The sequence below is a fragment of the Bos taurus genome, chromosome 10 (genome assembly GCF_002263795.3).
Source record: "Bos taurus isolate L1 Dominette 01449 registration number 42190680 breed Hereford chromosome 10, ARS-UCD2.0, whole genome shotgun sequence".
Classification (NCBI taxonomy): Eukaryota; Metazoa; Chordata; class Mammalia; order Artiodactyla; family Bovidae; genus Bos; species Bos taurus.
The window spans coordinates 103,115,676-103,138,467 of NC_037337.1; the positions used below are offsets into that span (position 1 = coordinate 103,115,676).

The 22,792-nt window shown below is 43.6% G+C and overlaps 1 protein-coding gene across 1 annotated transcript; it reads left to right on the forward strand.

Moving 5' to 3' along the window:
- The first annotated feature begins 799 nt into the window (after nucleotides 1–799).
- Nucleotides 800–7,023, forward strand: LOC783680 (beta-2-microglobulin). The gene is made up of 4 exons (XM_002691119.5): nucleotides 800–894; nucleotides 4,680–4,955; nucleotides 5,481–5,508; nucleotides 6,514–7,023. Exons 1-3 carry the CDS (start codon nucleotides 828–830, stop codon nucleotides 5,492–5,494), a joined length of 357 nt encoding a protein of 118 aa, XP_002691165.1. The 5' UTR covers nucleotides 800–827; the 3' UTR covers nucleotides 5,495–5,508; nucleotides 6,514–7,023.
- Nucleotides 7,024–22,792: the final 15,769 nt, after the last annotated feature.

Genomic DNA, 22,792 nt, shown 5'->3' on the forward strand with positions numbered 1-22,792 from the left:
GTGCCAACCACCATTCTAGTGTGCTAATTCGCAGGGAGTAACGTCCCTCGAGGCGGTAGATACTCTGATGCTCTAAGCAGTTACTGCTTTTATACGAGTTTTTACCCTCAGTGGTCATTTCTCCACAAACCATCAATTACTTAAATTACAACGGCAAGACACGGACCAGTTTCTTGGCACAGACGTTCCGAAAGGCCTTTCCTTTTTGGAACATATTCAGGAAGCAAGAAAGTCCTCCTTCATGCCAGATGGTTCTCTGAGCTGGCTCCATGAGGCCTCGAGGTTCCTGGAAACGTTTCTTGCCCAGAGAATCCAGAAGACTTGCAACGTATTTCTGGGCTGGAATTGCGAACCGAGTTCTGATTCTGCCCAGTACCGTTCAGTCTCTGTCCTTACCCTTAACAGTTCTAGGCTTCAGTTTTCCCAACTGAAAACCAGGTGCTAGGCTCCTAACTGGCTGTGGCATGCATGGTAAGCAAGTCCCTTAGCCTTTCCGGTGCTGTTCCGAAAAGCGAGGGTTCGTCCACACTGAAGTTCTAGGGTGAGCGGTGTGCGCCGCAAGCTTGGGCGCGCACCCCAGATAAGAGGGCGCTGAAGTACAGGCAGCGAATGCACCGAGCCCAACCCTGCCTTCCTAAGCATCATGAGACTTACTAGAAAATGAAACTGAAAACGGGGAAGCCTGTTTCTAACCTGCCCGGGCCTAGTTCGCTCGGAGACTTGTGACGGCCCGGCGGGCAGGCTTCCGATTGGCTGCCTGAGTGCGGACTATAAAGGCGAGCGCCGAACCCAGCCGCTCACTCCGCCACCGCGCAGCTGCTGCAAGGATGGCTCGCTTCGTGGCCTTGGTCCTTCTCGGGCTGCTGTCGCTGTCTGGACTGGACGCCATCCAGCGTGAGTGTCCTCTCCTCTCTCCCCTCTTCCGCCAGCCCGTCCTGTCCCGATCACACCCACTTGGCACCCTGGGCACTAACTCTGTCTACCCCGGTCCCGCTCCCAAGTTTTCCTTCCCAGCTCGGTGGAGGAGCACCCGGCTTCGTCTCGGGCGGTGGAAGCGGCGGGGTGCGCGGGGAGTGGGGAGGGGGTGCGACCCCAGGTCGCCAGCTTCCCCGGGATGTGGGGAGGGAGCCCCTGGCTCGCCCGGACGGTACCGCGTGGGTCGGGACGGAGTTCCTGGGTGCGGATGTGGTTCAGGGCGGGCGAGGTGGGGGAGGGATTCTCTTGCGCTGGTTCGCGGGGCTCTGGCTGCCCCCGCGCATCTCTGGAGTGGGGGGCGGGCTGGCGGGTCCCAGAGGGCAGGGTTGGGGGCTGCGAACGGGTGGAGACAACGCGTGGGCTTTGGGGGAGTCGCCGCCAGCGTATGTCGGCCAGCTGGCATCCTGAGGGCCTGGAGCTTCCAGCAGGAGCCGGGCAGGTTCACCTGCCCCTCTGTACTTTTCCCCAAATAAGGGACCAAACCAGAATGAGGAATTTTCTGGCGACTTTCGTGGAATGCCTTGATTCTCGTCGTTAATTCTCTTGTTCTCCTTACACTTCGCTTTTAATAATAATCATAGAGGTCCCCGTTGACAGCTGTCTGTCCCGCACTCTGTGCCGCGTCATTTAATTGTGAAAGGGGTCTGCGATGTAAATAGGGTGCCTATCATCAGTTCAGTTAAGTTCAGTCACTCAGTTCGTGTCCCACTTTTTGCGATCACATGAACCGCAGCACGCCAGGCCTCCCTGTCCATCACCAACTCACCAACTCCCGGAGTCTACGCTAACCCTAACCCTTGAGTCTGTGATGCCATCAAAGCATCTCATCCTCTGTCGTCCCCTTCTCCTCTCGCGCTCTATCTTTCCCAGCAGCATGGTCTTTTCAAATGAGTCAGCTCTTCCCATCAGGTGGCCAAAGTATTGGAGTTTAGCTTCAACATCAGTCCTACCAATGAACACCCAGGACTGATCTCCTTTAGAATGGACTGGTTGGATGTCCTTGCAGTCCAAGGGACTCTCAAGGGCCTTCTCCAACACTACAAGTCAAAACCATCAATTCTTTGGCGCTCAGCTTTCTTTATGGTCCAACTCTCACATCCATACATGACTACTGAAAAAACCATGGCCTTGACTTAGACGGACCTTTGTTGACAAAGTAATGTCTCTGTTTTTTAATATGCTGTCTACGTTGGTCATAAAGGAAGGAAAGTAGGACCAGCCTGGAGAGCCTATCATCAGGATGTCACAAATGAGGAAATGGAGGCTGAAAAGTTGAAATAAGTTAACCCCGCAGGGGATCAGTGGCAGACAGTAGAACCTGACCAGAGCCTTGGCCGGGTGGTGCGCCCCTAGGGTAGTCACAGGTGCTTTTTTCACAATCTTCTGGGGTGAGATTCTAGGGAGCAAGCTGGGTGGGTATGGGCTGTGGCCTTTGTTCACAAAGGGCTTCCTCCTTTGGCTCCTTGCCTGGTTCTTTCCAATATGAAGTGTGTCTGTACTTTCAGTTTTGAGTAAGTGAAGGTTTATCAGTCAGAAAGGTTGTAAAACTAGGGCTGAATAATCAACACACTTACCCAGGTTGTCAGGGACACTGTGTTTAGACACCTAAGTACACTGAAGCTCGGATTTCTCTTTCATGTGAAAATGGAATTTAAAATTTATTTGCCAAAAAAACACATGATCTCTGTATTATCACTATTACTGCTATTTTGTTGTGGCTATAGAATTCTTTCAAAAAATAACAAGCAGACACTAAAAAGTATGTTCATTAGAAAATTTCCAAGAGAATATATGCTTGGAAAATACACGGGGGATTTCTAGAAGACATACAAAAAACATGTAAGTGTGATTCGCTTTGCGGGGGGTGGGGGGTGGTGGTGTCTATTTTCAGCTCTTTCCCTGTGTAGGTTTTATTTCAGTCTGGGTGTAAATTAAGTTTTCAGTTAAACTACAGAAGCTAAAATAACTCTCCCCAAAATGCAGAAGCAGTAAGTGGCTGAAGCCAGATTCAAACCCAGACCTGTTGGATATACCTCCTACTTTGGGAAATTACTATTGTGATACCCTTGCAAACCCGCCCCCTGCACAAACCTGCCTAGCTCCCTCTAAGGGAGGATTCCAGGTGGGATGAACCTGTGCTCTCAATACTGTAGTATGTATTATGGTCTAGTTATTAGATCCGCCTGCAATGCGGGAGACCTGGGTTCGATCCCTGGGTTGGAAAGATCCCCTGGAAAAGAGAAAGGCTACCCACTCCAGTATTCTGGCCTGGAGAATTCCATGGACTCTATAATCCATGGGGTTGCAAGGAGTCGGACATGACTGAGCAACTTAACTGTTACTTATTAGAAGCTCAAATGTAAAGAGGTTCTGATTTATCTTCACTTTGAACGATGGGAAAATACCAGGGGTTCATAGTATTTCCAGTCCAGCTCTTAGTGGGACTAGGGATCTTTTCTTTGATGATTGGATGATTCTACAGAGATATATCCAGTCACAGTGGCCTGGACTCCTCCTTCTCTGTACCTCCTGGACATAGAGGATGAACTGACCTTTGTAATCATGTCCCCTGAGTGTATTTGTATTTGGATTATATACATATATTTATATCAGTCTGTAAATTTAGTAGCATTAACAGTTCACTTAGAAAAATATATATAGCTTATAATATTTTCTTCCACATTCTCATGGAGGGTCTAAACATGCATCTCATTTTGGAATCCACCTGTCCTGTAGCAATATGTAATATTCTCAACCTGGCAGAGTATGGAAGTCAGTTGACCATGCTCATTAAAAATGCAGATTCCACTGTCACATGCATGACTCCACTTGGTCCTAATGGAGAGTATGATGTTTCCCGTTTGCCACAGTCCTCACTCTTCCCTGTTGTTCTTACCCAGCCCAACCCACTCGTCTGAGGTGTTTTCCAGCCCCTGTAGGTGCTTCACTTTTGTTTCTTTGTTGTCTGGCTCCTGAAATCAGGTGCACATTCAGATAGAGATTTGTCATATACACTCTAGACATGATGAACAGGTTGTGTTCTGTAGAAATATACTTTGGGTTGACTCTGTTAGGAACCTGAGCAAGCAGGTAACAGTAGTTACACCTGCCATTTACCAAGCAGCTGCGCTGTGCAGGGCTCTGTGCTAGGCACCTATTGAGAAGTCTGGTGGGTGTGCATCTAGACAAGAGACCAGGAAGAAAGAAGTCAATGTGAGGCAAATAGTTGACGGGGCTGAAACGGTATAATCAGGGAGTGTTTTGATGTGGCCACTCTGGAGGGTGTGTGACGTGAGAAATGAAGCTCGATCAGTAGACTGGGGCCAAATCATGTAGACTCTTGAGTGATATAGATTCTGTGTGCTGAGGAGCCATGAAGCCTTCTTGAGAGCCTCCACACACAATTCTTAAAAGATACAGCACAATGTCCATTGACAGAAAAAGATGTTACTAGAAATCTGCTAGAAAAAGCCTGGAAGACATGTGCAGGGGAATTATGTTGGAAAGATACTAAGTCGTGGTGTATCCCACAAACTGGAGGTGGCCTTTTGCAAAAATGGAAGGTCATTTGGCCCGAGGGAAAGTGGAATTGGGAGAAATGGGGGATCCAATATAAACATTTGGTGCCTGATGTAGCTTTAGACCAAGGTAGCCCCAAGTGGAATACTCTGCAATTTCATCTGTCTTTCCCTGCCGCTCCTCAGGTCCTCCAAAGATTCAAGTGTACTCAAGACACCCACCAGAAGATGGAAAGCCAAATTACCTGAACTGCTATGTGTATGGGTTCCATCCACCCCAGATTGAAATCGATTTGCTGAAGAATGGGGAGAAGATTAAATCGGAGCAGTCAGACCTGTCTTTCAGCAAGGACTGGTCTTTCTACCTGCTGTCCCACGCTGAGTTCACTCCCAACAGCAAGGATCAGTACAGCTGCCGAGTGAAACACGTTACTTTGGAACAACCCCGGATAGTTAAGTGGGGTAAGTTTTCAAGTTCTTTGGTTAACCACTGACAGTTGTATCTGAGCACAGCTGCGGCATATAGCTGCTTTGATATAAAAACGTCTGCATACTGGGATTATCAGGGAATGTTATTAAACCTCTGCGTAGTGGCACCCTCTGAGAGAGCTGGGCACAGTGTGGTCGCTGAGAACACTGGCTTCCCTGCAGTGAGAGCGGGGAGCAGTAGCACGTGCACAGGCACTCCCAAGGCTTCTTCCCTGTGGCCTCCTTGGCTCTCCTGACAGCCTCGGGCACACCCAGGACCAAGGAGGGTCTCCGGAAGGCACGGGCCTTGTGTGCAAGCCCTGCTATGGTAGGGCCCTCCAACCCTGGCATCCTCCAGTTCTCTGGATGGCTTGGGATCTCAGGCTGGTAGGAAAGGTCTAGGTATTTCTTCACAGGCTCTTCTGCCATCTTTGTTTATAACAATTTTAGACTTCTGTAGTACGCAGTATTTCTGAAGTCAAACTTAACTGTTTCCTTTCTCCGTTTTCTTTTCCATAGATCGAGACCTGTAAGCAGCACCATCGAGGTGGGTTTTTAACCTTATTGTAATATCAGTATCCTGGGGACCATTACAGACAGCTCTAATATGATAAGCCTCACAGTCTGGAAGACATTAATCAGGGTAACAATTCAGTAGGCAGAGAAGAATCCCATGGGGTCGCATTCCCTGCCCCTGGGAGCAGGGGAGATGAGGAAGGCTGTAGTCCTGGGTGTGGCTTTCCCAGCATCACTAACCCTCTAAAGGGAGGACAGAGGAGCTGCAGGTGTGGGGTTACAGGCAGAGGCAGCTGTTACCCACAGCACCTGCAAGTGTTTGCTCTCCTGCCATTTCCATGTTGGGCATCTCTGGGCCTTCAAAGGTGAACTGTCCCTCCCTTTGCGTGGCAGCTCTTTGCTAGGTAGCCTGAAGAGAAGAGTGACATGGTTCTGCAGAGACACCATTCCTAAGTGTCTGGGCACTGTAGTTGGGTCTTGAAGCTCCCAGTCCAATAGAGGAGAGAGGTGGAAACAAGATTGTTGTAACTCAATGTAAAGACACTGTAACAGATGTATTGCAGCTCTAGCACCTAACTCTAGCAGCATGAAACAGGGAGGGATTGGACTTCTCTGCCACTTCAGGTGGAGGCCAGAGGCAGATAATCCAGCTTTTCTGGGAAATTTTATTACTCAGTGTATCTTGGCATGGAAAACCTATTCAAATTTCCTATTGCACTGTAGGACAGGGAGGTTAATTTGCAAGAGCATCAGAGAGTTTGGCTGACCTGCCCAGTGTCACACAGTTACTAAGTGGTGTGGTTAGGATGTGAATCTAACACCAGTATCCTTTTCTTTAATGTTGTTAGTGAACCAGTGGGATAAACTAGTAGGTTATGCTCTTTTAATTTATTTGGAAAATCACCTGCAGCTACTACTGTTACCAAGAATGATTTATATACAGCACAAGTTAGATAAGTTTGGTGGTGCCATCTGTTATCTAAATAAAATAAATGTATTTGATAATAACCCTTTTTTTTTTCTTTTTTTCCCCCAGGTTTGAAGATGCCTCATTTGGGTTGGACTAATTCCAAATTCTGTTTTCTTGCTTTTTAACACTGATAGACTTTGATGCTTTGTGCACATAAATAAGAAACTGTATTGATGTTACCACAAACATCTTCTTTTGATTCTCTTTGTGCCTGGTTTCTCTGTAGTGTGGTCTGTGTTGGCAGTAAGCCGCAGTGGAGGTGCTATGCTGGCATCTTAGAGGTGTGGAGGGAAGAACTCTGACGTCCAACATCAACATCTTGGTCAAGTAAAGTCTTCAGGGTGTTTTGCGCACAAATTATAGTCAGATAGCTATGCATGTTTAGAGTAAATCTCCAATTTGTAATTTTCCTTAGAATTTTGCAAAATGTTGTGACAGATATTTGTCAGAATTATTGGAAATATGTTATGGTGGATGGCATTTTTTCATATAAAATTATATTTAGTTCTGTTGAGACATGGCTAAGCCTATTTTCATTTTATTTTGTTTTACTAATTAAAATGTGGTAAAACTTGATGTGTATAGTACTTATTTTTAACTCCTCTTCTAATGCCTTCGTTCAAACAGGGAAGTGGTCTTCAGATATCATTTGGAGAAGAATGTAAACTCTTGATGTGTAGGGTTTTGCTCACAGTGAAAGGAGCATCAACAATTTGCATTTTACAAATGAGGAACAGCCTCCCTAAGAAGTTAAATAAGTAAAGGGTCTGTGGTCTGCTGGGAGATCTCGCTTCTGTCTTTTAACCAGAATCCTGTTCCCTGGGCCAAGGAATGAGGAATGTGCAGACTCTCAGAGGGAGCAGAAGTATCTGGAGGATTTTTTAGTAAGCGATATATCCCAGTGAAAAATACTAGACTTAAAAACCTCATAAGGCATAAATGAGGCATAGTTTATACTTGATGATCAGGTTTGTACATTTTTAAAAACTTGATGGTGAATTTGAGTTAGTGCTAGGTTCTGACAAGGTGAATAAAACTCAATACTGCTCTCAAATTGCCTTAGTGGAGGTGGAAACATGCACTTAAATAGTTAAAATACTTCCTGATAAGCAGTATAGCATAGTTATGTCCAAAGAACTAGGTGATAGGAGAATGTGTTCAGGGAATAAAAAACTTCTGGTAGATTGTACAGTAGTTCTGATTTATTTCTTAAGGAACTCCTATATTGTTTTCCATAGTGATTGCTAATTTACATTCTCATCAACTATGTACTAGGGTTCCCTTTCTCTAATATTTATCTATCTTTCTGACTGACTAACTTTCAATATGCAAAAACACAAACTTTAGGTAAGTGTTAGGGAGCCATTTGCTTGTGCTGAGTTTTCCTGGGTGGTGGTTCTTCCAGTTAAATGGGGCCTGAGTTAAGGAGGTAAAGTGGTGAGATGTATAGAGGTGTGACAGGTGTGGATAACGCCAAACGGTGGTGCAAGGATGAAACGTGCACCCTGGATGCACGTTAGAATTGTAGGGTAAGGGAGTTAGAGAAGGCAGGGTTTGGAAAAAGAATGAGACCGGCACTTTACAGGAACAGATCACCTTTAAGGAGGCAAGAAGGGGCAGCAGTCAGATTAGTGAGCTGCTGCCCTAACCCAAGAAAAAAGTAAGTATATATAGGCATATATGTGGAAAGCTCCTGTCCCTTAAGGGGCCTGTTCTCCAAGGTTGTTCAGAGTAGTTTTCTCTTAAGTGGCTGGGGCAAGGAATTTTGGAGATCGGCCAGAGGCTGGACCAGCTGGGAGCTGGGTGTAATCAGCCTTAAAGTCCATTTTTTTCTTCAGGTGAGAGGGTTGTTTGTTTTGCATAGAATGGTGGGGAGGACCTGGAGGGGAGTTTTAATTCCTGGCTATTTTGAGCTATGTAACTTTCCTTCAAGAATTACCTATGAAACTTAAATAAAAAATACCGGCTCTAAAAATTAAAGCCTATTAAAAAAACCCACCACCTTCCCAAGCACCAATCCAGACCAACTAAATCACAATCTGTAAGTATGGAGCCCACATATCAGTAGTAGTATTTGTTTTTTTGCAGTTAAAGCCTTATTTTTTTTACAGCAGTTTCGGGATCTCAGCAGCACTGAGGGGAAAGTGCAGATATTTCCCATACACCTCGCACCCACACATGCATAGCCGCTATCAACATCCCCCACCAGAGTGGTGCATTTATTAAAACTGATGAACCTACAGTAACACCTCATAATCAACAAGGTTCATAATTCAAGTTGTTCTTGGTGTTTGGTTCCATAGGCATAACCCAGATGAACTTTTTGGCCAACCCAATATCATAGCATGTACCCATCATTATACTGCCCTAAACTATGTGCTCTACCTATTAATTTCTGCCATCCCTGGAAATCATTGATCTTTTTTTCACTGTCTCCATAGTTTATCCTTATCCAAAATGTTATATCCAGAATCATGCAGTATACAGCTTTTTCATATTGACTTTTTAGTTATATGCATTTAAAGTTCCTCCATGTCTTTTTTTAATGACTTTATAACTCATCTTTAAGTTTTGAGTAATATTACATTATCTGGATGTACCACAGTCTATCCACTCGTCTACTGAAGTACATTTTGGTTTGCTCCAAATTTGGGTAATTATGGATGAAGCTGCTATAAACAGCATGTGCAGGTTATTGTGGATGTACGTTTTCACAGGATTTGCTTAAATTTTTACATAGTTCTTATGTACAGCCAAGGTTGAGACTCATTGAATTACATCATAAAAGGCTTTTTTGTTCCATGTCACTCAACAACTATTTTGTGAAAAGCTGCTTTGCTGGCTGATGTTTCAATGTAATGATACTTTGGAGCATGCTTTAGTCTCCCATTTCAGAAGAAGAGATTGATCAAAGAGGAGAAATACTGAAGCTTAATTATGCTTATTAACTATAACTGCAGTTGCAAATTAAAAAGTAATAAAGAATTAGATCTTATATTCTGACTTGGAAGAATACCCATGTTCTATGGCTGAAGCAGAAAAGCAGTTTCTAGAAAATATATATTGTAAGCCTTTATATATAAGTACATGCATTTTATATTTGTATCATACACCAAAGCCAGTCTGATAAGTAATGCCCTGCTCTGAATTATTATTCAAGGCAAGGATGAGGGTAAATAAAGAGAAAGCAAGTCATTTTCCTTAGTGTCAGCTGGTGTTTTTCAGAAACCATATGTACTGGGGGGAGTGGGGAGGGACTTGGGGGAGGGATGGGAGTTGGGATTAGAAGGGGAAACCCCAGGCTCAGACTCTGAGCAGTGGTGTTCCCCTCCTGCTGTTTACCGTGGCCAACAGTGAGGCCTGTGCCTTGCTCTTCTCAACACAGAGATGTGGCAGCTGAGCCAACCACCACCTACCATGGCCTGGCCAGATGGAAGGAGGGTAGGACCTATCAATACTGCCCACATTCTTCCAGGCAGAGAACTGGTCTCACTCCAGGCTAGGCTGGTGAAAGGGCCCAAGGAAGCTGTCGCTCAGTTTGGAGCAAACTGATTATTTGAAGAATTGTTTTGCTAATTGATATATAATTTTTTTTCTTTCAAGAAATTGATTTTATAATTGTTTTAAAATTGCCCCCCTTATCAGGTGGCGCTAGTGGTAAAGAACCTGCCTGCATTGGCAGGCAGGAGACATAAGACTCGAGTTTGATCCCTGGGTTAGGAAGATCCCCTGGAGGAGGGCATGGCAACCCATTCCAGTATTCTTGCCTGAAGAATCCCATGGACAGAGGAGTCTGACGGGCTACAGTCCACAGGGCCACAAAGAGTTGAGCACAACTGAAGCGAGAGCACACATAACACACACATCATCAAGTAATGAAAATAAAAAGAAAATATTACAAACCTTTGTAATCTCTCATAACAGGATTACCACCTTTTGGATCCCACTGGATTCTCTCAACCCATCATTCTCCATTTTATGTTACAGAGATCTTTGTTAAATAGATTCTCCTTGCATTTCCTTGTAATTTCCCACTTAGGAGAATTTAGAAAGATCCAAGAAACTAGAGAAAGACAGCACAGAATTGGATGCGAGTTTTAGAACTGCAGGACAGCCTGAGAGAACCCCATAACTTCACTGACCAAAGCAAGTGATACTGAGAAAAAGCTGTAAGGTGGGAGCTGTGACTTAAGGCAATAAACCATAGTAAAGGGAGAAAAAGCACCTGGAAGAGTCTAAAGAAACACAGAAACGCAGGTTAGAATTCAACCATTTTAACAGAACTGCTCTGCTGACCCAAGGAAACATCAAGAGATGAGACTGGGACTGTAACTTCGTGGTTTGTGGATAATATTCCTCAAGAATGGTGCTCAGATCTTGGCAACGTGGCAGTCATCCTGCTCATTCATTTCAGAGCATCGGTATTTGCAATCTCAGGTATTCCATGCTGAGGTGCTACCTCTGATCCCATTTTTATATAGGCTTAAAACAAACCATATTAACCTTTTAACTTTTTTTCTCAATCTCTCTAACCAGATTAACACCAACAAGAAAAGGTCCACAAATGTATACAACAATCTCTTAACGATATTTATCTAGGGGCAAGGGCCAAGACGTCAGGAGAACATGAAGACAGAGTTTTAAAATATAATTCTACATACTTCTTTTATTATTTGAATGTATGTTCATAATTTTTGAAAAACAGAAAGTCTGTATAGGCAAAAAAAACCCAAAACCAACTTGTGAATTCCACCACCCAGAGATGATGTTCATTTTGGTATGATTAGTTTAAAAAAATATTTTTACTTCTTTTGCTGCACCAACTCTTGGTTGTGGCACACAGGATCTTTGATCTTCACTGAGGTATGTGGGATGTAGTTCCCCAACCAGGGGTTGAGCCTTGGTCCCCTGCACTGGGAGTGTGGAGTCTAGCCACTGGACTACCAGGAAGTCCCTAGTGTGGTTAGCTTTTCAGAAGATTTTAACTTTTGTTCTATTTTTTAAAAATTGGTCATTGTTATTATTTTTAAATTTTTTGGAATAATTGTTATATCTCACTTTGTTTCCACTGTCCCCAGTGAAAACATGGCATAAAGGGAAGCAGTACAGAGGGCTGGCAAATGTTCATTTCTAGTTTTTGTCAACAACTACTGTCCCAATATGTTTGGGCTGTCGCTTTTACTTATATTTCTTACATTTTAAACCAGGTAAAACTCAAAACCTTTAATAAAATCAGCATTTTGTCTGTGATGTAGCCATCAAGATTTTGCCTCACTTTTTCCTTGAATTCTGGGCTTTTACCAAAACAAAACAAAACAAAACAAAACCCTGAAGACTAAAATTGGGGTCCCAGATATCTTAAAAGAAATAAAGTTATCTGTGAGTACCTTAATTGGAAATGTTATGCATTAAAAAATATTCTGATACTTCAGAGAGCACAAGAAGAGTTTAATAGAAAAAAAAAAACCCAAGTAGTAAATGTAATTATAAATCACACTTTGATCACATATCAATTACTTAAGTGAAAGTCACTCAGTCATGTCCAATTCTTTGGGACCCCATGGACTATACAGCCCATGGAATTCTCCAGGCCGGAATACTGGAGTGGGTAACCTTTTCCTTCTCCAGGGGATCTTCCCAACCCAGGGACTGAACCCAGGTCTCCCACACTACAGGCAGGTTCTTTACCAGATGAGCCACAGGGGAAGCTCAAGAACACTGGAGTGGGTAGCCTATCCCTTCTTCAGTGAATCTTGCCAACCCAGGAATCGAACCTGGGTCTCCTGCACTGCAGGCAGATTCTTTACCAACTGAGCTATGAGGGGAGCCCAAGTACTTACTATGCACTAAATTCCATATATCTCCTCTCATTAATTGGATACAGTTATTTATCTTCCTTAGTCCTCCACAACACAGATGATCACAAATTCTACAAAACTACAGCATATTAAGAAGCAGAGACATTACTTTGTCCACAAAGGTCCGTCTAGTCAAGGGTATGGTTTTTTCAATGGTCATGTATGGATGTGAAAGTTGGACTATAAAGAAAGCTGAGTGCAGAAGAACTGATGCTTTTGAATTGTGTTGGAGAAGACTCTTGAGAGTCCCTTGGACTGCAAGGAGATCCAACCAGTCCATCCTAAAGGAGATCAGTCCTGGGTCTTCATTGGAAGGACTGATGTTGAAGCTGAAACTCCAATACTTTGGCTACCTGATGGGAAGAGCTGACTCTTTGGAAAAGACCCTGATGCTGGGAAAGATTGAGGGAAGGAGGAGAAGGGGATGACAGACGATGAGATGGTTTGATGGCATTACCTACTCAATGGACATGGGTTTGGGTGGACTCTGGGAGTTGGTGATGGACAGGGAGGCCCGCAGTTCATGGGGTTGCAAAGAGTCGGACATGACTGAGTGACTGAACTGAACTGAAGGAGATGTTATATTTCTATAGCACACAGGCCCAGCTGAAGACGGCAGTGATGTGCAATCTTCCCCTCCTCCATGGGCCACTTCCTCTTTTTACTGTTTTTCATTTAGAAAACAGAGAGGACTCTTGATGCCACATGATGCCATACTGTTACTTGAAGTGGTTTTCTAGGTATATTAAGCTGTCTGCAACTGTGTATACTATTTTCCTCATCTGAAGAGTCAGTGAATGTTTTACATATTGTTCTTGCAGAAGCAGGCCCTGAGTCAAGGATCTGGATGTATTAATCGTGGTGATTTAGGGCTTCCAGGAGAAATCAAAAAGGGCCTGGGGATGAAGGATAGGAAATGAGAAGAAGCCAAATAAGGGTGTGATTTCAAAAATCCTACACTCAACCTATGCCCATGGGAGCTCAGAACACAGGAGTGCACGTCAGAGATTGTCCTGCCTTGTAGCAAAGGAGCTGGGCTTTGGTATTCCACATCAGCCTGGCTTTGCTTGGACGATGCCAGGAGTGTGAAGGGTGAAACAGAATGCCCAGGTACTTTCAGCCCACTCCAGTGCCTGAGGGTAATTTGCAGCCTAGGGGTAATGCGCATGTGCTAACTGATAGCAGCAAAATATGAAAAAGCTGGGGATGGACTCACAGACCGTGGGTGGGGCATCAGTTTGCTACTGTGGGTTTCCTGTAAACTTCCTCTGGGGGTACACAGCACATGTAATCACAAACTTCCATTGTAGATTATAAGTTTCTGACCATAAAGAAGGCAGAGTGCCAAAGAATTGATGCTTCTGAATTGTGGTGCTGGAGAAGACTCTTGAGAGTCTCTTGGACTGCAAGGAGATCAAACCAGTCAATCATAAAGGAAATGAACCCTGAACACTCATTGGAAGGACTGATGCAGAAGCTGAAGTTTCATTGCTTTGGCCACCTGATGCGAAGAGCCGACTCACTGGAAAAGATCCTGATACTGGGAAAGATTGAAAGAAGAAGAAGGGGACGATAGAGGATGAGGTGGTTGGGTGGCATCACCGATTCAATGGACAAGAACTTGAGCAAATTCCAGGAGATGGTGAGGGACAGGGAAGTCTGGTGTACTGCAGTCTATGGGGTCACAAAGAGTTGGACACAACTTGGTGACTGAACACCAAAAACAAAGCATTAAAGTGTGAATGAATGCCATTGAACTCAGACTTGAGTTTAAATCCTAATTCCACAAATGGAATGGGAAAAGTCTTGTTTCTATTTAAGTTTGAATTCCAACTCCACAAAAGAAATTGGAAAAGTCATTATTGCTGTCTTGATTCTTTGTCACCAAATCCATAAATAGGAGAATCATCTTTACATCAAATGTTTACTCATTTATTTGGTCAATCATTCATTCAGTGAATATGGAGTGTCTACTCTGAGTCAGGTTCTGTTCCAGGGTTATTCTGAGAAGGGGATAGTGGTAAGAAGAGCTCCATAAAATGTAAAGCTCTAGGCAACTGCTTTATTTCCAGTGGTTATTTATTTTCACAGCTCACTAGAACACATAAAATTGCCTAAAACCACAGCAGGAGATACAAGGAAAAACTTCATACACAGCTGGTTGGGGGAAAAAACCAACTAGAGCTGTTTCCGGAGTGTCTAGACCTGCCTCTGTCACAGTTCATCCTTTTCCAAATCTCTTAACATTTCCTATCATTGGTTTCCTTATCTGTAAAATGAACAGTTCTCAGCTACTAACCAGTGATTACCTGTTAGAGAGGCTTCAACTCCAATCATATCTAGCACCTCCTGTTTATAACAACTGTTTAATGGTAATCTTTTTACTAATTTGATTATGAAAGCTAAGCAACTTAGTATGTGAATGCTCTAGCCTGGCTGCACTGGCTACTGTAAAGAACTGTCAGATGCTCGCAACTGGCCTAGGATCTCTGTCACCCATGACATTGATGACTGAGAATTGCATTATATGCATGGCTCCAGTTCAGATATGGTATTGCTTGCTGTGGTATGATTCTCTGAAATGGTGAAAAATCTCTAGGTAAAAAACCAAAAGCAAACAAACAAACAAAACCAAATACATATCTTCCTTTGAGTTCCCTGGTAGTTGCCTTCTTGGAAAATTCAGTGTATATGGGTCTGGCATAGTAAATGATCAGTAAATAATCAAGGAAAAAAATTAAAATAATTGAAAAACAAAACTCACTTCATCATGCGATTGTAAAGCCCAGATTACAAGCAGGGTTTTTAAAGATAGAGAGGAAGAAAGAAACAGAGTGCGTGTATAGGCTGGGGTCCCTGGCTCAGCCCTTAAATATCCAGAGGGACCCCATCACCTGAACAAGCAAAGGCAGCCCTATTAATTTTCAAAACTTCTCCCAGAGAGACATACTGCCATTAGGAACCAGTTTTCCAGAAAGTGAGAGTTGCTAATCTAATGACTAGGGGGAAAAAGGAGAAGGCAATGGCACCCCACTCCAGTACTCCTGCCTAGAAAATCCCATGGAGGGAGGAGCCTGGTAGGCTGCAGTCCATGGGGTCGCTGAGGGTCGGACACGACTGAGCAACTTCACTTTCACTTTTCACTTTCATGCACTGGAGAAGGAAATGGCAACACACTCCAGTGTTCTTGCCTGGAGAATCCCAGGGACGGGGGAGCCTGGTGGGCTGCCGTCTCTGGGGTTGCACAGAGTCGGACACGACTGAAGCGACTTAGCAGCAGTAGCAGCAGGGGAAGAAAAACAAACAAACAAACAGGGCAACCAACTTGGCCCCTCCCCTTTCTCGGAAAACAGACTTCAGAGAAGACTCGGGACTGCGAAGTCCCCTTTCTAACCTGAAACAGCGCTTTCTGCCCGGAGACTTGTGACAAGCTACCACGGGCTTGGATTTTAATTGGGCAGTTGAGAAACTAAAACAGCGGGTTAAAAGGAGAGAAAGCCTGTGATTTCTGCCAACGGGTTGGTGGGGATGGGGGCCCTGACTCTCGCTCCGTGACCTTGGCTCTGTTCTCTGGGCACTGCCGCCAGCCTGACACGCTCACCTGAGACCCCGCGCGCTCCCGCCCGCCCCGCGCTCTGCTTCTTCCGTGCAGCCCGGACCTCTGGCTCCTTGGTACTCTTTCCCCGCCCAGTGTAGCTAGGCACCTGGGCTCGGCTTGTTCAAGCTCAGCCTTGAGCAGACCAACAAGCCGCGGAGAGGCCAGAAACTGGCAGCTGCAGGAGCGCCGGCTTCCTGTTCTGTTCTCACAGGACAGCTACCAAGACGGGACAGGGAGAAACAGCAGACAACATCACGGTCCTTGATAAGCTGCTGGGTGCGTGGGTGGGGGTTGAGGACGCTGGGCACTGCTTTGCAGGGCCGCCTGGTGTCACCCCAAGGGTTCTCTTTTCCTGGGCAGAGCGGAGGAGGGGCAGGCTGGTCACGAGGTCAGTGGTCTGTTGGGAGACAGGCGTTTGTGGGTCCAAGATAAGGACCGCCTGAGTCAGCAGGTTAGCGCTTAAAGTGGAGCGTTAAGCACTGGGCACTGTCCCCTTCTGGGCCCCCACCATTCTCCTCTGGGGCGCCACTCTTCCTCACTAGCTTCAAGGACTTGTATCGGAATATCTCACACTGTTGTGCGTATCACTTCTGTGGCATCCTAGGTGTTTTTTTTCGTTAAAGCTTTATTGAGGACTAATTCACAAATCGTAAAATTCACCTATTTACAATGTTCTTCAGCGGGTTACAGTATATTCATGGAATTGTGAAACTATCTTCTCAATGTTAAAACATTTTCATCACCTCCAAAAAGAAACATTGTATCGATTAGCCATCACTACCCATTTCTCCCCAACCACTCCCAGGCTAAGGAAACACTAATGTTTCTGTCTGGATGGATTTGCCTATTCTTTATAAATCATATAAATGGAATCATACAGTATGTGGTCTTCTGTGACTGGCTACTGTCACTTGCTATAGTATTTTCAAAGATTATCCATTTTAGCAACTATTGGCACTTTATTTCTTTTTATTGCTGAATAATATTCCATTGTATATCACACTACATATTGTTTAGTCATTCATTAGTTAATGAGCATTTTGGTTATTTCGACTTTTTGGCTATTAAAAAATAATACTATTATCGACTTTTATATGCATGCATGAATTGAACTGATGTATGCTAAGTCATTTCGGTCGTGTCCAACTCTGTGTGGCCCTATGGACCGCAGCCTGCCAGGCTCCTCTGTCCATGGAGTTCTCCAGGCAAGAATACTGGAGTGAGTTGCCATGCCTTCCGCCAGGGGATTTTCCTGACCCAGGGATCGAACCTGCATCTCTCATGTCCCTTGCACTGGCAGGCAGTTTCTCACCACCAGCACCACCTGGGAAGCCCACCAACACGCATGTACAAGTGTTCAGTCCTCTTGGCTGGAGTGGAATTCCATCTAGAAGCGGAATTGCTGGGTCTTATAGTAACTATGTCTTTAACATTTTCAGGAACTGCCAGGCTGTTTTCCAAAGATGCCACACCATTTTACCTTCCCACCAGAAGCATATGAGAGTCCCAATTTTCCTACATCCTTGCCAACACCTTTTTCTCTTCCCATCTTATTGTGATATAATTGACACACAGCACATAAGTTTAAGGTATTATATCACAATATGATTATCACAATAAGTTTAGTGAACATCCATAATTTCATATAGATACTAAATTAAAGAAATAGAAAAAATGTTTGTCTTGTGATGAGAACTCAGGATTTTCTCTCTTAACTTTTATATATAACACCCTACTGTTCATTATATTTATCATGTACATTTAATCCCCATACATATAACTGGAAATCTGTACCTTTTGACTGCCTTCACTGAATTCTCCCTTCCACAACCCCCTGCCTCTGAGTAACCACACATATGATCTTTTCCTATGAGTTTATTATTGAAGTATAACTGAAAATGCTATATTAGTTCCTGTTACACAATGTAGAGATTCAATGTTTCTATTCACTTCAAGATAGTAACCGTGATTATAGTCAGCATACAAAGATGTCACATGGCTACACTATGCATTTTATGCCCGTGACCTATTTTTCAACTGGAAGTTTGTACCTCTTAATCTCCCCCACTGGTTTCTTTCCTTCCTCACTCCCTCCTCTCTGGCGACCACCAGTTTTTCTCTGTAATTAGAATTGTTTCTATTTTGTTATGTCTGTTCATTTGTTCTGAAGTTGAGATTCCACATCACATGTAAGTGAAATCAGACAGTATTTGTCTGTCTGACTTATTTCATTTAGCTCAACACCGTCTAGGTCCATCCGTGTTGTCACAAAAAGTAAGATGTCATTCTTTTTTACGGCTGAGTAATATTCATTATATAAATGTATATGCCACAACTTCTTTATCCATTCATCTACTGATGGGCATTTAGGTTGCTTCCATATCTTGGCTGCTGTAAATAATGCTGCAATGACAGAGAGGTACATATATCTTTTCTAATTAGTTTTCTTTGAATAAGTTTGTTTTCTTTGGATAAATACCCAGGAGAGGAAATGCAGGATTATGAGGTAGTTCTAGTTCTATTTTTCATTTTTTGAGTAATTTCTATACTATTTTCCACAGTGGCTGTACCAATTTACATTCCCAGTTCACAAGGGTTCCCCTTTTTCTACACCCTTGACAATACATCTTATTGGTTATCTTTTTGATACTGGCCATTCTGAAGTGTGAGGTGATATCTCATTGCAGTTTTGATTTGCATTTCTCTGATGATTACTAATGTTGAGCATCTTTTCTTATGTCTGTAGCCATCTGTATGTCTTTGTTGGAAAAATGTCTATTCAGATTCTCTGATCATTTCTTTTTTATCTTTTGTTATGTAAGTCCTTTGTATACTATGGATATTAACCCCTTATTGGATATAAATTTGCAAATACCTTCTATTCAGTAGGTTGCCCTTTCATTTTGTTAATAGTTTCCTTTGCTATGCAAAAGCATAGATGAAGTCCCACTTGGATATTTTTGCTTTTATTTCCTTCCTTTGCCTGAGGAAACATATCCAAAGAAATATTACTAAGAGTGATGTCAGACAGCTTACTGCCTTTATTTTCTTCTAGAAGGTTTGTGGTTTTAGGTCTTCTATATAAGTCTTTAATCCATTTTGAATTTATTTTTGTGTATACTGTGAGAAAGTAATCCAATTGTTTTTTTGCATATAGCTGTCAAATTTTCCCAACATCATTTACTGAAAAGGCTATCTTTCCCCTACTGTACTATTCTTGCTTCCTTTGTCCTAGATTAATTGCCTATAAAATGTGGGTTCATTTCTGGCCACTGTGTTCTGTTCTTTGGTCTATTTGTCTGTTTCTAAGATGGGCGGGTCATGGTGGAGAGGTCTGACAGAATGTAGTCCACTGGAGAAGGGAATGGCAAACCACTTCAGTATTCTTGCCTTGAGAACCCCATGAACAGTATGAAAAGGCAAAATGATAGGATACTGAAAGACAAAGTCCCCAGGTCAGTAGGTGCCCAATATGCTACTGGAGGTCAGTGGAGAAATAACTCCAGAAAGAATGAAGGGATGGAGCCAAAGCAAAAACAATACACAGTTGTGGATGTGACTGGCGATAGAAGCAAGGTCCGATGCTGTAAAGAGCAATATTGCATAGGAACCTGGAATGTTAGGTCCATGAATCAAGGCAAGTTGGAAGTGGTCAAACAGGAGATGGCAAGAGTGAATGTCGACATTCTAGGAATCAGCGAACTAAAATGGACTGGAATGGGTGAATTTTACTCAGATGACCATTATATCTACTACTGCGGGCAGTGAAAGGTTGTTGAATCACACGAAGACACTGGGATTCTTGGCCCCCGGAGAAGAATTCAATCCGGGGCCAGAGACGAGGCTTGATCGCTCAGAGCCTTTGTGTAATAAAGTTTTATTAAAGCATAGAGGAGATAGAGAAAGCTTCTGACATAGGCATCAGAAGGGGGTAGAAAGAGTACCCGCTTGCTAGTGTTAACAATGAAGTTATATAATCCAAAGAATGTCTGGAGGTTGTAAGGACCTCATCAGACCTACTCCCATAATTTACATTTTAAGATAACACTGTCCTCAGGCAGGATACATCCTTGTAAAGACCAGGTCTACTCCCATAATTTACATTTTAAGATAACAGAAGGTTTAATCCAGAGACTGTCCTTAGGCAGGATACATTATTGTTATATAATCCTAAGGAATGCGGAGAAAGAAAAAAAGTTTGTCCTTTCTTCCTTCTTGAGAATTCCAGACCCCTCTCTCCTTGGGGACCCCTAGACTCCTTATCAACCCGCCTAGGAAATGACTCTCTCATTCCCCTCTTTTCTTTTAGGAGAATTATGTTGCCTAGGGAAAAGGGGCATCGTTCTCATTCCATAACTGCTTCCAAACTGACAAGGGGCATTGTCCCTAAATTGGTGAGGCAACATATTCTCCTAATCCTCATATTGAGGATATCTGATCCAGGGGCCCCAAATAGTAGCTGAAGGAAGCTGCAGCAGTAGCAGGAGTTTGAGTAATCATTTGTAACTTAAAAGTTTTCATGCGGCTAGAAACAAATCCAGTTATACCATTACAGATGCAGGGAGCAAAGAGCAAAAACAAAACAATCAGAATCAAAATTAAAAGTCACATTATGTCCATAGTTAAAGTGCAACGTGTTGCACCAGTCCATTTTAGGGTTGGTAGATGTCATCAGATGAAGAAGAGGCATCGCATGTGATTGTTGTCGAAGGTATTCACAGACTTGGAGAAAGTCTTTTCCTTGAAGTGGAGATGTCCACCTCCGGAAGCCTTCCACTGATGAAGAGGGGAGTGCTCTGCAGACCCAGCAGTTAGACCCATTGTGGAATGCAGCATAGGAGTGAGCCCAGGACAGGAAGGCATTGTCTTGAGGCTCAAACAGCAGACTCAGGATTTTTGGAGTCAGCAGAAGTAGACTCACATAGATGATCAGGCCCATCTGCTGCCCTTTGCTTAACTCTAGAGCTCAGGTCAGAGCCACAAGCTCTGCTAACTGAGCATTGGTTCCCTGGGGGAGAGATTTTGCTTCCAAAACCTGTTCAGCAGTCACCACGGTGTAACCTGCTTTACGCTTTCCATCCCGAACAAAAGAATTGCCATCTGTAACTATTTCCATGTCAGGATTGTCTAATGGGGTATCCTTTAGATCCTCCTGAGCTGCACAGTTTAAAGTTAGGAATTGAGAACAATCCTGATCAGGTGTTTCATTTTCCTTCTCAGGAAGGAAAGTGGCAGGATTTAGATTTCCACAAACTTTAAGCTTAGTTACTGGTCCTTCTAACAACAATGACTGATATTTAAGAAGCCTACTGTCTGTCATCCAAATATTAACCTTAGAATTTATGATTCCACTCACATTATGAGAAGTCAGTAAGGTAAGGTTTCATCCATTAATTATTTTTAAGGCTTCAGGTGCTAATAAAGCCGCTGCCCCAATTACTCTTAGGCAGTGGGGCCACCCACGTGAAACTATATCTAATTCTCTGCTTAGATAAGCAATACGTTGCTGGTGAGGCCCTCGGGGTTGTGTCAAAACTCCCAATGCCACACCTTTTCTTTCAGTGACAAACAAATTAAATTCTGACCCTGTGGGCAAGCTAAGAGCTGGAGCTTGCATGAGAGCAGTCTGAAGAACCTTAAGTCTTTTGAGTTTCTGGAGACCAAACCAGTTTGTCAGTTTGGGCCTGCTGAGTTTCAGCTATAAGTTTATACAAAGGCCGGGCAAGTTCCCCATAACCCGGAATCCAAATGCGACAGTAACCTGTGATTCCCCAAAATCCTCTCAATTGTCTTAAAGTCATAGGTAGGGGATGATTTAGTATAGGTTTAATTCTCTCAGGGCCTATGGCCCTAGTTCCTTCTGATATGATTAGGCCCAGATATCTAACCCGATTGTTGACAAAGCTGAGACTTTTCTCTTGATGCCTTGTAACCACAGCCTGCCAGAAAGTTTAAGAAATCTTCTGAGGCTCACAAACAAACTTCCTCTGTCTCAGCACAGAGCAAAATATCATCTACATACTGTAACACCACCGCTTCAGAGATATTAAAGTTTTGTAGATCCCGTGACAAACTTTGTCCAAATAAGTGAGGACTGTCACGGAATCCCTGGGGCAAAACTGTCCAGGTTAACTGAGAAGCTGGCTGAGTAGGGTCTTCAAAGGCAAATAGGAATTGACTTTCTTCCACCAAAGGCACTGAATAGAAGGCATCCTTTAAATCAATTACTGAGAAATATTTGGCCCATTCAGGAATTTCAAACAATAGAGTATAAGGATTAGGCACCATGGGGTGTAAAGGAACTACAGCCTCATTTATTATTCATAAATCTTGAACTAGTCTCCATTTACCATTCAATTTCTTTATACCCAAAATAGGAGTGTTGCAAGGACTGTTAAAGGGAATTAATAGTTCCTGCTTCTTTAAATATTTGATGGTAGGTTTTAACTCTTCCTCAACTTCAAGTTTCAGTGGATACTGCTTCTTATGTGGGAATACGTGCGGGTCTTTGAGCTTAACAACTACAGGAATAGCATTTTGTGCTCGACCCACAGATTTTCCATCAGCCCATACTCTAGGATTTACATTTTGTTCAACTAAAGGGAGAGAAAGGAAGGGCTCCATATTCATGAAAACAGAGGCATGGACCTTGCTCAGTATGCTGCTGCTGCTGCTAAGTCGCTTCAGTCGTGTCCGACTCTGTGCAACCCCAGAGACGGCAGCCCACCAGGCTCCCCCGTCCCTGGGATTCTCCAGGCAAGAACACTGGAGTGGGTTGCCATTTCCTTCTCCAATGCATGAAAGTGAAAAGTGAAAGTGAAGTTGCTCAGTCGTGTCTGACCCTCAGCGACCCCATGGACTGCAGTCTACCAGTCCGTCCTCCTCCTCC